Source organism: Salvelinus alpinus, chromosome 4 (genome assembly GCF_045679555.1).
Source record: "Salvelinus alpinus chromosome 4, SLU_Salpinus.1, whole genome shotgun sequence".
Lineage (NCBI taxonomy): Eukaryota > Metazoa > Chordata > Actinopteri > Salmoniformes > Salmonidae > Salvelinus > Salvelinus alpinus.
This window is the reverse complement of record NC_092089.1, coordinates 20,429,447-20,444,493: the sequence shown is the minus strand read 5'-3', so window position 1 is coordinate 20,444,493 and position 15,047 is coordinate 20,429,447. Positions and strand designations below refer to the sequence as shown.

Sequence of the window (15,047 nt, the reverse complement as noted above, 5' to 3'; positions counted from 1 at the left end):
GGGGTTTCCCTGCTAGATGACGTGTCTTCAAGCCCTACTTACTAGACAGGGGTTTCCCTGCTAGATGACATGTCTTCAAGCCATACTTACTAGACAGGGGTTTCCCTGCTAGATGACGTGACTTCAAGCCCTACTTACTAGACAGGGGTTTCCCTGCTAGATGACGTGTCTTCAAGCCCTACTTACTAGACAGGGGTTTCACTGCTAGATGACGTGTCTTCAAGCCCTACTTACTAGACAGGGGTTTCCCTGCTAGATGACGTGTCTTCAAGCCCTACTTACTAGACAGGGGTTTCCCTGCTAGATGACGTGTCTTCAAGCCCTACTTACTAGACAGGGGTTTCACTGCTAGATGACGTGTCTTCAAGCCCTACTTACTAGACAGGGGTTTCACTGCTAGATGACGTGTCTTCAAGCCCTACTTACTAGACAGGGGTTTCACTGCTAGATGACGTGTCTTCAAGCCCTACTTACTAGACAGGGGATTCACTGCTAGATGACGTGTCTTCAAGCCCTACTTACTAGACAGGGGTTTCACTGCTAGATGACGTGTCTTCAAGCCCTACTTACTAGACAGGGGTTTCACTGCTAGATGACGTGTCTTCAAGCCCTACTTACTAGACAGGGGTTTCCCTGCTAGATGACGTGTCTTCAAGCCCTACTTACTAGACAGGGGTTTCCCTGCTAGATGACGTGTCTTCAAGCCCTACTTACTAGACAGGGGTTTCCCTGCTAGATGACATGTCTTCAAGCCATACTTACTAGACAGGGGTTTCCCTGCTAGATGACGTGACTTCAAGCCCTACTTACTAGACAGGGGTTTCCCTGCTAGATGACGTGTCTTCAAGCCCTACTTACTAGACAGGGGTTTCACTGCTAGATGACGTGTCTTCAAGCCCTACTTACTAGACAGGGGTTTCCCTGCTAGATGACGTGTCTTCAAGCCCTACTTACTAGACAGGGGTTTCCCTGCTAGATGACGTGTCTTCAAGCCCTACTTACTAGACAGGGGTTTCACTGCTAGATGACGTGTCTTCAAGCCCTACTTACTAGACAGGGGTTTCACTGCTAGATGACGTGTCTTCAAGCCCTACTTACTAGACAGGGGTTTCACTGCTAGATGACGTGTCTTCAAGCCCTACTTACTAGACAGGGGATTCACTGCTAGATGACGTGTCTTCAAGCCCTACTTACTAGACAGGGGTTTCACTGCTAGATGACGTGTCTTCAAGCCCTACTTACTAGACAGGGGTTTCACTGCTAGATGACGTGTCTTCAAGCCCTACTTACTAGACAGGGGTTTCCCTGCTAGATGACGTGTCTTCAAGCCCTACTTACTAGACAGGGGTTTCCCTGCTAGATGACGTGTCTTCAAGCCCTACTTACTAGACAGGGGTTTCCCTGCTAGATGACGTGTCTTCAAGCCCTACTTACTAGACAGGGGTTTCCCTGCTAGATGACGTGTCTTCAAGCCCTACTTACTAGACAGGGGTTTCCCTGCTAGATGACGTGTCTTCAAGCCCTACTTACTAGACAGGGGTTTCCCTGCTAGATGACGTGTCTTCAAGCCCTACTTACTAGACAGGGGTTTCCCTGCTAGATGACGTGTCTTCAAGCCCTACTTACTAGACAGGGGTTTCCCTGCTAGATGACGTGTCTTCAAGCCCTACTTACTAGACAGGGGTTTCACTGCTAGATGACGTGTCTTCAAGCCCTACTTACTAGACAGGGGTTTCCCTGCTAGATGACGGCTCTTTTCCCTGTCAGCCTCTCTGCCTTTGTATGTTTATTTAGTGTCTGCTATGATTTGTTGTGTCCCATTTTGATGATGTAAAAGTCAGTTTCCTATCCATGCAGTATGTAGGCTAAATGAACATTCCCTACTGGCTCTGGTCTAAAGTAGTGCACTACATAGGGAACAGGGTGCCATTTGGGATGCTGCCTTTCCAGCTGCAGTTGGTTAGGGTAGACCTTTTCTCTCTGGTCTACATAGTTCACACTGAAGACAGCATCCCTTCATGTTCACTCACAATGAGATAGACATGCACGCTGCATCTTGGGCACATCTACAAATCACAGCAGCAGTAAGAAAACTGACTCGTTCCAGGGACAAAGAGCAAGAGGACAGCGTAAATAATCTTTCATCTTTGAGAGATGATTTCATTTGCATCTCTGGTTAATCAGGTCACTAGTTTAATCAGGGGTGACAGAGGCAATGTCCCAAGTGGCACCCTATTCCCTACATAGAGCACTACTTTTGACCAGAGCACCCATCGGAAACAGGGTGTAATTTGGGACACAGCCATAGATGACAGCAGCAGTTCACTCAAGAGGTCGAGGTAGAGTGAACCAAACCAAGCAGAGCAACATTGACCACAAAGCTGCTAGCTTTCATGGAACAATTGAATTAGATAGGTTAAATACAGTATGATAGATAGGTTAGATACAGTATGATAGATAGGTTAGATACAGTATGATAGATAGGTTAGATACAGTATGATAGGTTAAATACAGTATGATAGATAGGTTAGATACAGTATGATAGATAGGTTAGATACAGTATGATAGATAGGTTAAATACAGTATGATAGATAGGTTAGATACAGTATGATAGATAGGTTAGATACAGTATGATAGATAGGTTAGATACAGTATGATAGGTTAAATACAGTATGATAGATAGGTTAGATACAGTATGATAGATAGGTTAGATACAGTATGATGATAGGTTCGATACAGTATGATAGGTTAGATACAGTATGATAGATAGGTTCGATACAGTATGATAGATAGGTTAAATACAGTATGATAGGTAGGTTAGATACAGTATGATAGATAGGTTAGATACAGTATGATAGGTTAGATACAGTATGATAGGTTAGATACAGTATGATAGGTTAGATACAGTATGATAGATAGGTTAGATACAGTATGATAGAGAGGTTAGATATAGTATGATAGGTTAGATACAGTATGATAGGTATGTTAGATACAGTATGATAGGTTAGATACAGTATGATAGATATGTTAGATACAGTATGATAGGTTAGATACAGTATGATAGATAGGTTAGATACAGTATGATAGGTTAGATACAGTATGATAGATAGGTTAGATACAGTATGATAGGTTAGATACAGTATGATAGATAGGTTAGATACAATATGATAGGTTAGATACAGTATGATAGGTTAGATACAGTATGATAGATAGGTTAGATACAGTATGATAGATAGGTTAGATACAGTATGATAGGTTAGATACAGTATGATAGGTTAGATACAGTATGATAGGTTAGATACAGTATGATAGATAGGTTAGATACAGTATGATAGGTTAGATACAGTATGATAGATAGGTTAGATACAGTATGATAGATAGGTTAGATACAGTATGATAGGTTAGATACAGTATGATAGATAGGTTAGATACAGTATGATAGATAGGTTAGATACAGTATGATAGATAGGTTAGATACAGTATGATAGGTTAGATACAGTATGATAGATAGGTTAGATACAGTATGATAGATAGGTTAGATACAGTATGATAGATAGGTTAGATACAGTATGATAGATAGGTTAGATACAGTATGATAGGTTAGATACAGTATGATAGGTTAGATACAGTATGATAGGTTAGATACAGTATGATATAGTTTTCATGGAACAATGTAGTGAGATAGGTTGGTTGATTATATCCCTCACCATTACTAAGCAACAAAACATAGGGACAAAATGGTGAGCGTCAGATGCATATTTCACTCCAGTCTGATGTGTGTTTAGACGGATGGCTGTTTCTGTCTGTCTAGGCCATATTATATGGTTTCCCTTTAGAAAGTCACTTTGTGGGTGGAACGTGGAAGTGCATCTACTAAAAATACACACAAAGGTGGATCGAGGGCTGATTGGCTCAAGCTCTCGTCTTTGGCACCTCAGACACCGGCCACACCGGGCCTTCAAAAACAGGGGTTCTTACTTTCTGCTGATCCACTTCCCCTCGTTCTCCTGTTTCCTGACCGACTGTTGAGTAAGCTTCATAGAGAGACAGAGAGACCCAGGGAGCATCCCAAATGGAACCCTGTTCCATATATAGTGCACTATTTTTGGTGAAAAGTAATGCACCATATAGGGAATAGGGTGCAATTTGGGGTGCAGACTGGGTTGTACACTCACTCCCAGCATGTGAAACACGAGAGGATGCTTACCTGTCTGTTTACTAGTTTACCTGGCTGGTGCAGCACGGTGCTATAGTGTACTAGTTTACCTGGCTGGTGCAGCTCGGTGCTATAGTGTACTAGTTTACCTCGCTGGTGCAGCACGGTGCTATAGTGTACTAGTTTACCTGGCTGGTGCAGCACGGTGCTATAGTGTACTAGTTTACCTGGCTGGTGCAGCTCGGTGCTATAGTGTACTAGTTTACCTGGCTGGTGCAGCTCGGTGCTATAGTGTACTAGTTTACCTGGCTGGTGCAGCACGGTGCTATAGTGTACTAGTTTACCTGGCTGGTGCAGCTCGGTGCTATAGTGTACTAGTTTACCTGGCTGGTGCAGCACGGTGCTATAGTGTACTAGTTTACCTGGCTGGTGCAGCACGGTGCTATAGTGTACTAGTTTACCTGGCTGGTGCAGCACGGTGCTATAGTGTACTAGTTTACCTGGCTGGTGCAGCACGGTGCTATAGTGTACTAGTTTACCTGGCTGGTGCAGCACGGTGCTATAGTGTACTAGTTTACCTGGCTGGTGCAGCTCGGTGCTATAGTGTACTAGTTTACCTGGCTGGTGCAGCTCGGTGCTATAGTGTACTAGTTTACCTGGCTGGTGCAGCACGGTGCTATAGTGTACTAGTTTACCTGGCTGGTGCAGCACGGTGCTATAGTGTACTAGTTTACCTGGCTGGTGCAGCACGGTGCTATAGTGTACTAGTTTACCTGGCTGGTGCAGCTCGGTGCTATAGTGTACTAGTTTACCTGGCTGGTGCAGCACGGTGCTATAGTGTACTAGTTTACCTGGCTGGTGCAGCTCGGTGCTATAGTGTACAAGTTTACCTGGCTGGTGCAGCACGGTGCTATAGTGTACTAGTTTACCTGGCTGGTGCAGCACGGTGCTATAGTGTACTAGTTTACCTGGCTGGTGCAGCTCGGTGCTATAGTGTACTAGTTTACCTGGCTGGTGCAGCACGGTGCTATAGTGTACTAGTTTACCTGGCTGGTGCAGCACGGTGCTATAGTGTACTAGTTTACCTGGCTGGTGCAGCTCGGTGCTATAGTGTACTAGTTTACCTGGCTGGTGCAGCTCGGTACTATAGTGTACTAGTTTACCTGGCTGGTGCAGCACGGTGCTATAGTGTACAAGTTTACCTGGCTGGTGCAGCTCGGTGCTATAGTGTACTAGTTTACCTGGCTGGTGCAGCTCGGTACTATAGTGTACTAGTTTACCTGGCTGGTGCAGCTCGGTGCTATAGTGTACTAGTTTACCTGGCTGGTGCAGCTCGGTGCTATAGTGTACTAGTTTACCTGGCTGGTGCAGCACGGTGCTATAGTGTACTAGTTTACCTGGCTGGTGCAGCTCGGTGCTATAGTGTACTAGTTTACCTGGCTGGTGCAGCTCGGTGCTATAGTGTACTAGTTTACCTGGCTGGTGCAGCTCGGTGCTATAGTGTACTAGTTTACCTGGCTGGTGCAGCTCGGTGCTATAGTGTACTAGTTTACCTGGCTGGTGCAGCACGGTGCTATAGTGTACTAGTTTACCTGGCTGGTGCAGCACGGTGCTATAGTGTACTAGTTTACCTGGCTGGTGCAGCTCAGTGCTATAGTGTACTAGTTTACCTGGCTGGTGCAGCTCGGTGCTATAGTGTACTAGTTTACCTGGCTGGTGCAGGTCGGTGCTATAGTGTACTAGTTTACCTGGCTGGTGCAGCACGGTGCTATAGTGTACTAGTTTACCTGGCTGGTGCAGCTCGGTGCTATAGTGTACTAGTTTACCTGGCTGGTGCAGCTCGGTGCTATAGTGTACTAGTTTACCTGGCTGGTGCAGCTCGGTGCTATAGTGTACTAGTTTACCTGGCTGGTGCAGCTCGGTGCTATAGTGTACTAGTTTACCTGGCTGGTGCAGCACGGTGCTATAGTGTACTAGTTTACCTGGCTGGTGCAGCTCGGTGCTATAGTGTACTAGTTTACCTGGCTGGTGCAGCTCGGTGCTATAGTGTACTAGTTTACCTGGCTGGTGCAGCACGGTGCTATAGTGTACTAGTTTACCTGGCTGGTGCAGCACGGTGCTATAGTGTACTAGTTTACCTGGCTGGTGCAGCTCGGTGCTATAGTGTACTAGTTTACCTGGCTGGTGCAGCACGGTGCTATAGTGTACTAGTTTACCTGGCTGGTGCAGCACGGTGCTATAGTGTACTAGTTTACCTGGCTGGTGCAGCACGGTGCTATAGTGTACTAGTTTACCTGGCTGGTGCAGCTCGGTGCTATAGTGTACTAGTTTACCTGGCTGGTGCAGCTCGGTGCTATAGTGTACTAGTTTACCTGGCTGGTGCAGCACGGTGCTATAGTGTACTAGTTTACCTGGCTGGTGCAGCACGGTGCTATAGTGTACTAGTTTACCTGGCTGGTGCAGCTCAGTGCTATAGTGTACTAGTTTACCTGGCTGGTGCAGCACGGTGCTATAGTGTACTAGTTTACCTGGCTGGTGCAGCTCGGTGCTATAGTGTACTAGTTTACCTGGCTGGTGCAGCACGGTGCTATAGTGTACTAGTTTACCTGGCTGGTGCAGCACGGTGCTATAGTGTACTAGTTTACCTGGCTGGTGCAGCTCGGTGCTATAGTGTACTAGTTTACCTGGCTGGTGCAGCACGGTGCTATAGTGTACTAGTTTACCTGGCTGGTGCAGCACGGTGCTATAGTGTACTAGTTTACCTGGCTGATGCAGCACGGTGCTATAGTGTACTAGTTTACCTGGCTGGGGCAGCACGGTGCTATAGTGTACTAGTTTACCTGGCTGGTGCAGCACGGTGCTATAGTGTACTAGTTTACCTGTCTGGTGCAGCTCGGTGCTATAGTGTACTAGTTTACCTGGCTGGTGCAGCACGGTGCTATAGTGTACTAGTTTACCTGGCTGGTGCAGCTCGGTGCTATAGTGTACTAGTTTACCTGGCTGGTGCAGCTCGGTGCTATAGTGTACTAGTTTACCTGGCTGGTGCAGCACGGTGCTATAGTGTACTAGTTTACCTGGCTGGTGCAGCTCGGTGCTATAGTGTACTAGTTTACCTGGCTGGTGCAGCACGGTGCTATAGTGTACTAGTTTACCTGGCTGGTGCAGCTCGGTGCTATAGTGTACTAGTTTTGACTATAGGGCCTGTGTTCTTCTGTATTTGTCTGACCTCATATAACTAGGGAATGAAGCTTCTGTCTGTGAGCAGCATGTGACTCTGGGTATGAGGCAGTAGTCTTACTGAGTAGAAGTATGATACTCTCTGTGCTACTGCTGCTACTAGCTACTGTACAATAGGCCAGTGTGTTGATAAGGTGTGAGGGATTTCCTTTAGTCATGGTTCTTCTCACTCCATGTACTGTCAGATGATCACTGTTTTAACCACGCTGTCGTAATATGCCTCCAATAGACACTATGTATGCAGTAGGCTGGCCTAATATGACTCCAATAGACACTATGTATGCAGTAGGCTGTCCTAATATGCCTCCAATAGACACTATGTATGCAGTAGGCTGTCGTAATATGACTCCAATAGACACTATGTATGCAGTAGGCTGGCCTACTGAGATTACACTTTGGGGAAATAATCCAGGTTAGTGGCTTGGGGTGGTAGAGCGGTGTTAGCCACTGCCTCTGGTTCCCATGTAGAGCTGTGACTACGGGTTTGTATCCGACACACTGCTTTAACACTCTCTCTGCCGTCCTTTCCTCTCTACCTCTCTCTCTCCTGTTCAATACACATCAAAAATACGAAAAGCGTAGGACTACCACTCCTTCAAAAAAATAATCAAGGTTAGCTGTCAACTTGAATATTTACAAATCATAACATTCAAGATGCTTCCTCCCTCTCAGCCAATAGCAAGTGGAGGATAATTACTATGGCATGTTAAACTAGTTGTCCATCCCTAAGCCACAGCCCCTTTAACACCAAATGTGAAACTCACATGAAAAGTAATGGTGAAGAGACAGAGTCATGTCACGGGTGGTCAGCTGGTATGGAATTGTTTAGCTCTAGAATGAGTAGTTATTATGCTTTGGGTTCTGACTGAGACCACAAATTCTGTTTTCTTGGACACAATATGATATATTATTATATTCAAATTGGCTTAATTAGGCTAATTTATGTTTCCAGGTCCCGTAAACAATTATTCAATAGATGATTTACATAACAATCGTAAAAAATGATGATGAGGAAAACCGCAAGTACAGTAAACAGGTAGGGATGTAATTCAGCCACTGATGGTCTCTAGTTGCTGCATCTATTTATACAGTCTGTTGCGTTGGAATTTTGTCACAGTTCCAGCAGTTGGTTCGCTGTTGATTACTTTGTTGAGGAAAAGGTTTTGATCAGGTCCCGGTCATTCTCAAAGAAAGAAGCAGGGGCTTCCACAGGACATTTAAAACATCTGGACAATTTAACATAGAATGATCTTAGTTCATTTGCTTGATTTTTAGGAGAACACAACAGAATATAAATACTTAAATCGGCTACAGTGTAGCTACAACAGCAGGCTTCGGGTCTATCGGATGTTATTAGGGCGTTATAGCGGGGCAACGCTGCAGAAATCTTTCTTAAAGAGACAGTATCGAGAACAAGTCTAAACGGGGTGCTTGAGACGTCCAAACTCTGAGGTCACCACATTGAAGTTGAAATGTGAAACGGTTAAGGTAAGACTTAGGTAAGGGTATGTTTAGGGTTAAGGTAAGACTTAGGTAAGGGTATTTTTAGGGTTAAGGTAAGGGTTAGGTAAGGGGTATGTTTAGGGTTAGTGTAAGGATTGGGTTAGGCAGTGTTTCCCAAACTCGGTTCTTGGGACCCCAAGGGGTGCACGTTTTGGTATTAGCCCAAACACTACACAACAAATTCAAATGATCAACACTTGATTAGTTAATTATTTGAAACGGCTGTGTAGTGGTAGGGCAAAAAAAACGAAACGTGCACACCTTGGAGTCCCGAGGACCAAGTTTACCCTGGATTAGGATAGGGACGTCCCACGGATCCCTTATAGTACTAACCCTGCCGCGGAGCGAGGTGAAAGAACAAGTGAGCGTGCATTATTAAGCCACTCAGTCACTTTCGGGGAGAAAACACATTTTATTTTAAATTACACAGGGACGATGAACTTTGTTTTCACTGTTTTAAAGCTTGAAAAACTTCCCGGGAAAACTCAACAAAAGTCCACTTTCAGTCCAGTTTCAGCCGGTGTTGAAAGTGTGTGTATGTCCTAATAACACAATCCCAGAAGAGTCCAGTCCAGAAGACTGAGAAAATAAAAACTCAACATTGTCTTTATATCCATCAAGTTAGCTGGGAAAAGTTGGTGCCTCGAGGGACAGAGCTTGAGACGCTCCCTAAATAGTAATGTCACCACCAAAATAAAAGAAGACGTTCTTCAAATGGGCCACAGGCACAAACAATATATAATAAAGACAGATCAGAATGTTGAATAACTGTAAATGTGTTTTTACCTGCTGTTTTCTCCTTTATTGTTTGAAGGCGGTGGATGCAGAACCGTTTGGTTATCCTCCATATCCACCACACATTTCGTATGCAGTTCGGTTTCTGCAGAGTTCAGAGCAAAGGTGTCTGTCTTGTTGAGAAAGTTTCCATACATTTCTAATCAAAGTAGCTAGCTAGTTAGCCTAATCATGTATCTACTTAAACTACATCTGACTGACACTTGGCAAGTTGGATTTATTTGCCCTTGTTTAAGATTAGAGGTAGCTAGCTAACGTTACACAATAAGCAGCCTGTCATTTGGCTAGAAGACTTGGTTGCTAACTTTCTATCTGCAGCAAAAAATATATTTGGGATAAAAGGCTAAAGAAGGAAACTTAAAAACAAGAACGAGTTAGCACGTATTAAATACAACTGTAACGTTTGCTGAGTTCTGGTTCTTTTTCAGTTACGTTAACTTACCTCTCCGGTTCATTGGTCGCACTCTGACTGCAACTTTTACCTTGGTATCCGACATTTTCATCCCCTTTCCTCCCACCCTGGACTACCATCAATGTGTTAGCTAGCAAGCTATGCGCAAGCTATGGCTAGCCGTCTGGCTCTCCCCGTCCCCGAAAAGACCACTCCACTTTCAGGCCAGTTTCAGCCGGTGTTGAAAGTGTGCGTAAGCCCTAATTACACAATCCCAAAAGAGTCCAGTCCAGAAGACTGAGAAAAGAAAAACTGAACATTGTCTTTATATCCATCAAGTTAGCGTCCTATGCTGATCCAGCACTGTGCTCCAGTCCCAGACAGCATCACAACCGCCATCTTCAAGTGGGAGCAGTTCGCACGATTGTCTCTCTGGCTGCTAGAGATCATGCGGTGCCTTAAGGCTATGCAACAAAAAAAAGGATTTCTCATAACACGAACTGAACTGGCCAATATTGGGAAACCCAGCATGGGTGATCGGGAAAAGTCGGAAACAGTATCAGTGCACGCGCTTATGGGGTTCCAAAATATTGTGAAATGTGAAAAGCAGACTGTGTAAAATGTGTAAGAGGAAGAAGAAGAGGAGGAGAAAGTAGCCCTCATCAGTGGCCTGAAGTGACTAAACTTTTACTGATGCCCATCAAATTTGCTTTCTGTTTGGGGCCTTTTTATTGTCTGGGACTGGACCGAATAGCCTAGCCTACTTATTAACTGATACACCAGGAGTATAATCATTAGTCCAACACGTTTTGCAAAGGAAACCGTTTACTCCAAACGGAAAAAGTTTTACAATCAAAACGAGAGTTTCAATTGGACAAATTCAGGTTTCGTTCCGTTTGGATCAGTTTGGATCGTAGTGAATACACCCTATGAAACAGAAAATGTGCAAATTACTTCCAAAAGTGTTCAAACAAATAGACTTAATTAAAAAATACATGAAATAAATGAACCTTATGGCAACAGGTCTCCCTTGTAAAATAGATCTTCTGACCTCAATGGGACTTCCTGGTTAAATAAATATGAATACAATGTATTGTCTAATTAGCACCAAGCTGTCAGTTAAAACATAACCAGAGATGAGCAATGTTCCTTAAATGTTCCTAAAATATGTCATGACATAGGTGCAGTCAGTGTAATCACAGTACAGTTTTACAATTAGTAGGCCTAGTTTATTTGCAAATCTCAGAAGTAATTATCCACCTGTCATGACCATGTCATTATCCACCTGTCATTGCCATGTTATTATCCACCTGTCATTACCATGTTATTATCCACCTGTCATTACCATGTTATTATCCACATGTCATTACCATGTTATTATCCACATGTCATTACCATGTTATTATCCACCTGTCATTACCCATCTGTCATTACCATGTCATTATCCACCTGTCATTACCATGGTATTATCCACCTGTCATTACCATGTTATTATCCACCTGTCATTACCCACCTGTCATTACCATGTCATTATCCATCTGTCATTACCATGGTATTATCCACATGTCATTACCATGTTATTACAAAGTATTAAGGACACTTGAAAATGGGAGGAGAGCACAAACACCCCATTGTATTAATGCTCTTCATGTCATTCTTTCCAACAGCGGTCAAAAAGAAAAACGTGCTGTTCACACTCAAAACAATCCTCTTAAAACATTTATATAATTTTAATCTGGATTTTATTGTGTTACATCACAACAGTGGAATCACCAGTCATTATGCATTTTGTTTATGTATTTTTTCACAATACAAGTCAGCCAGACAGCTAACTCTTCCTACATCATTTTCGGACTAGAATAGCATCCGAGTGAACTGAATACATCTTCACTGCATGGTCTCCACTGTCTAAAACAATCAGCGTGTTCTGTGCTGTGGCGACCAGCCCCACCGGGCGAACCAAGTCTTCACTGACCAGGGGGGTTAGGACCGGGCCGTTCTGGAGCTTTCCCAAACTCCAAATCACCCCACGCTGGGAGTCTATCACGATCACATCCCCGTCCCTGTCAAAGGCCACGGCAGACATACAGGGCCACACTGAGGCCCCCAGGCTCAGAGTAAAGCTGTCTATCTGAGAGAGCATGTTAAAGTCTTTGTTGAATATTGTCAGTCTGGTAGGCCGGGGGCCATTTGGAGGTTGTGTGGTGGTGAGCCCCAGTGTCTCCACCAGGGCGATGTTCCCCGTCACCCGACAGCAGGCCACTGCCTTGGGCCGCTGGAGGTCGGTTATGACCGCTCGGTTCATCAGAGTCACGCCACGGGCAAAGTCCACCACAACCTGGGAGAGCGTGCCGGCCTGGATGTCAGTGACCAGGATATGTCCACAGCTGTCCACGTCCACCCCCCAGGGCATCTGGAAGGAGTCCCACACCGCCAGAACATAACTCCCCCTGGTGGTGAACACTTTCACTGCACCGTCACCGGCATCCGTCACAACCACATACCCGCTGGGAGTCACCGCCACATCCACCGGGTGACACACCTCCCCGTGGCCGCGACCCCTCCGCCCAAACCCGTGCAGCCGCCTGCCCTGAGGCCCGAATACCACCACCCTCCTTTCTCCATCGTGCACCACCACCATGGTCCCAGAGGACCCGAACACGGCCACCCCTGTGGGGTTGATCAGGGACCCCCAGCCACCGAAGGCTGAGCGAAGCCGCAGAGCTCCAGAGCCCAGACCTCCGACCCAGCCGCTGCCTCCTCTGACCCGATGAGGGACAGGTGACCTGGGGGAGCGGGAGAGCAGAAGATCCTGGAGGTCTGTCAGCGCCTGGCAGTGGGAGGTGCTGTCAACGTCACACAGCTGCCGGCAGAAAGGGCACTCAAGCTTCTTGAGGACGGGGTGGGAGAGCGCCCGGACACATTCCAGACAGAGTACATGGCCGCAGGACAGGTTCTGAGGCCGGCGTTCCTTCTGCCGTGGGTTATACTTCTCGAAGCAGACTTTACACTCCAGCAGGTTGACGTGGATCTCTCTCAGGAGGATCCCCTCTGTTCTCAGTGAGGAAGGAAGAACAGGAACATCAGCCATAATAGTGTAGATATCCTCTCTTTTACTTTACCCAACGGCAGTCACAGTGTCAGCTCTGCTGCAGTCTCTTTACCCAACGGCAGTCACAGTGTCAGCTCTGCTTCAGTCTCTTTACCCAACGGCAGTCACAGTGTCAGCTCTGCTGCAGTCTCTTTACCCAACGGCAGTCACAGTGTCAGCTCTGCTTCAGTCTCTTTATCCAACGGCAGTCACAGTGTCAGCTCTGCTGCAGTCTCTTTACCCAACGGCAGTCACAGTGTCAGCTCTGCTTCAGTCTCTTTATCCAACGGCAGTCACAGTGTCAGGTCTGCTTCAGTCTCTTTACCCAACGGCAGTCACAGTGTCAGCTCTGCTTCAGTCTCTTTACCCAACGGCAGTCACAGTGTCAGCTCTGCTTCAGTCTGCTACGGCTGGAAAGTATTTTTGAGAAAAAACTGAGGAAATATGTTGAAAGTCAGAGAGGGAAAGAGAGAGGAGGAAAGAGACAGAGAGAGAAAACACAACACCGGTGACATTTTGAAAGTCTAGAGCACTGGCCTCCTGTAGGCCTAGGCTGTCATGTGACTTTGACACAGTGGGCAGGCTCACTCTGAGGCCCTCTGCTGCTCTCTAGTGGAAAGAGGTGTCACACAGGTCTGAGGAACAATTCAGTGACTTCTGGAATCTCTGAGCCATGCAGTAAAACAATCAACACTAGTCTGGGTGGTAATGGGTAGCTTCTGAAAGGACTTACTTCTGTTTGTCAGAATAGACACAAGTACTCAGTGATTTAGGGGCCCTCTGCTAGTTACTCCACATTACTCTGTGTGACTTCAAAACCATCATCCTGTCATTTCTAGTCTATCATCAAAGTCATCGCTTTAACTTCTTCCTGACTTGGCAGCAGCATCCATTAACAGTTTGTTGAAATCTATCTCTTTATAGGTCAGAACATGGCAGCTATTTCTGTCTGTTCCCTGGTGTGCCGAAACGAGTGAAATCTGATCCCTCTGGCTTCTTCTCAAACGGCACCCTACTCCCTATATAGTGCACTACCTCTGACCGGCACCCAATGGGCCCTGGTCAAAAGTGGTGCACTGTATAGGGACTAGGGTGCCGTTTGGGACAGGTGAATGGTGAGGAAGGACAGCTCCAGGCTCCAGAGCAGGCACACTTCCCTCTCCTGCTAGAGAGCAGACCCCCCTCCAGAGATCAATCCAGGTAATTACACTTCCCTCTCCTGCTAGAGAGCAGACCCACCTCCAGAGGTCAATCCAGGTAATTACACTTCCCTCTCCTGCTAGAGAGCAGACCCACCTCCAGAGGTCAATCCAGGTAATTACACTTCTTCTACTGGACTAATCTCAGCAACACAAAAACAAATCTCACTTGAGTGCTGGCCACGCTACTTCATCTCCACAAGACTAGGGTTTTGTCCACACAAGGGCCTAATTGGACAGCGGCAAGCAAGTTAAAATAAATACCTGGAGTTGGACAAGCTATTAACTATAGTGCTTTATAAGTAGTGATTAGGCCTGTATGCAGATACTGTACCCTGGATAACAAAAATACAGCTTTGGTGTTTGGAGGAACCCAAAGTAGGGTCCCACATGTGTTGTAAATAGCTCAATATTTTGGAACCACCATGTGTGCTGGAACCAGGAAGTATTCCACTATACATTATGTGCATATTATAATAATTCAGCCCTATCAACCATTTCAACTCTGAACCCTTGAATCACAAGGGGAGTGCTTGTGTCTCGGATATGTCTTGAGAATGGATAAGAACACATAACGAAGGCCTTTGTACAAAGGCTATAGGTTTTAACCTCATTAACACAGCACAAGGTATTTCTAATGAGACATATAGTCTACAAGACAATTCAAGAGGAAAT

At 45.6% G+C, this 15,047-nt stretch overlaps 2 protein-coding genes across 4 annotated transcripts in view; both read right to left on the bottom strand.

Annotated features, from left to right (window-relative positions):
• The window catches only part of LOC139572993 (kinesin-like protein KIF13A), a 154,023-nt gene extending 143,244 nt beyond the window's left edge, over positions 1-10,779 (bottom strand). For all 3 annotated transcript variants that reach the window (XM_071395939.1, XM_071395940.1, XM_071395941.1), the window contains exons 1-2: positions 10,134-10,779; positions 9,683-9,776 (exon numbers count right to left, since the gene is read on the bottom strand). In XM_071395939.1, the coding sequence (XP_071252040.1) occupies positions 9,683-9,776; positions 10,134-10,194 (155 nt within the window). In that variant the 5' untranslated portion in view covers positions 10,195-10,779. The remainder of the gene's footprint in view (positions 1-9,682; positions 9,777-10,133) is intronic.
• A 1,022-nt stretch (positions 10,780-11,801) lies between these two features.
• On the bottom strand, positions 11,802-13,778 carry LOC139572992 (E3 ubiquitin-protein ligase NHLRC1-like). The gene has a single exon (XM_071395938.1). It carries the CDS (start codon positions 13,171-13,173, stop codon positions 11,926-11,928), a length of 1,248 nt encoding a protein of 415 aa, XP_071252039.1. The 5' UTR covers positions 13,174-13,778; the 3' UTR covers positions 11,802-11,925.
• Positions 13,779-15,047: the final 1,269 nt, after the last annotated feature.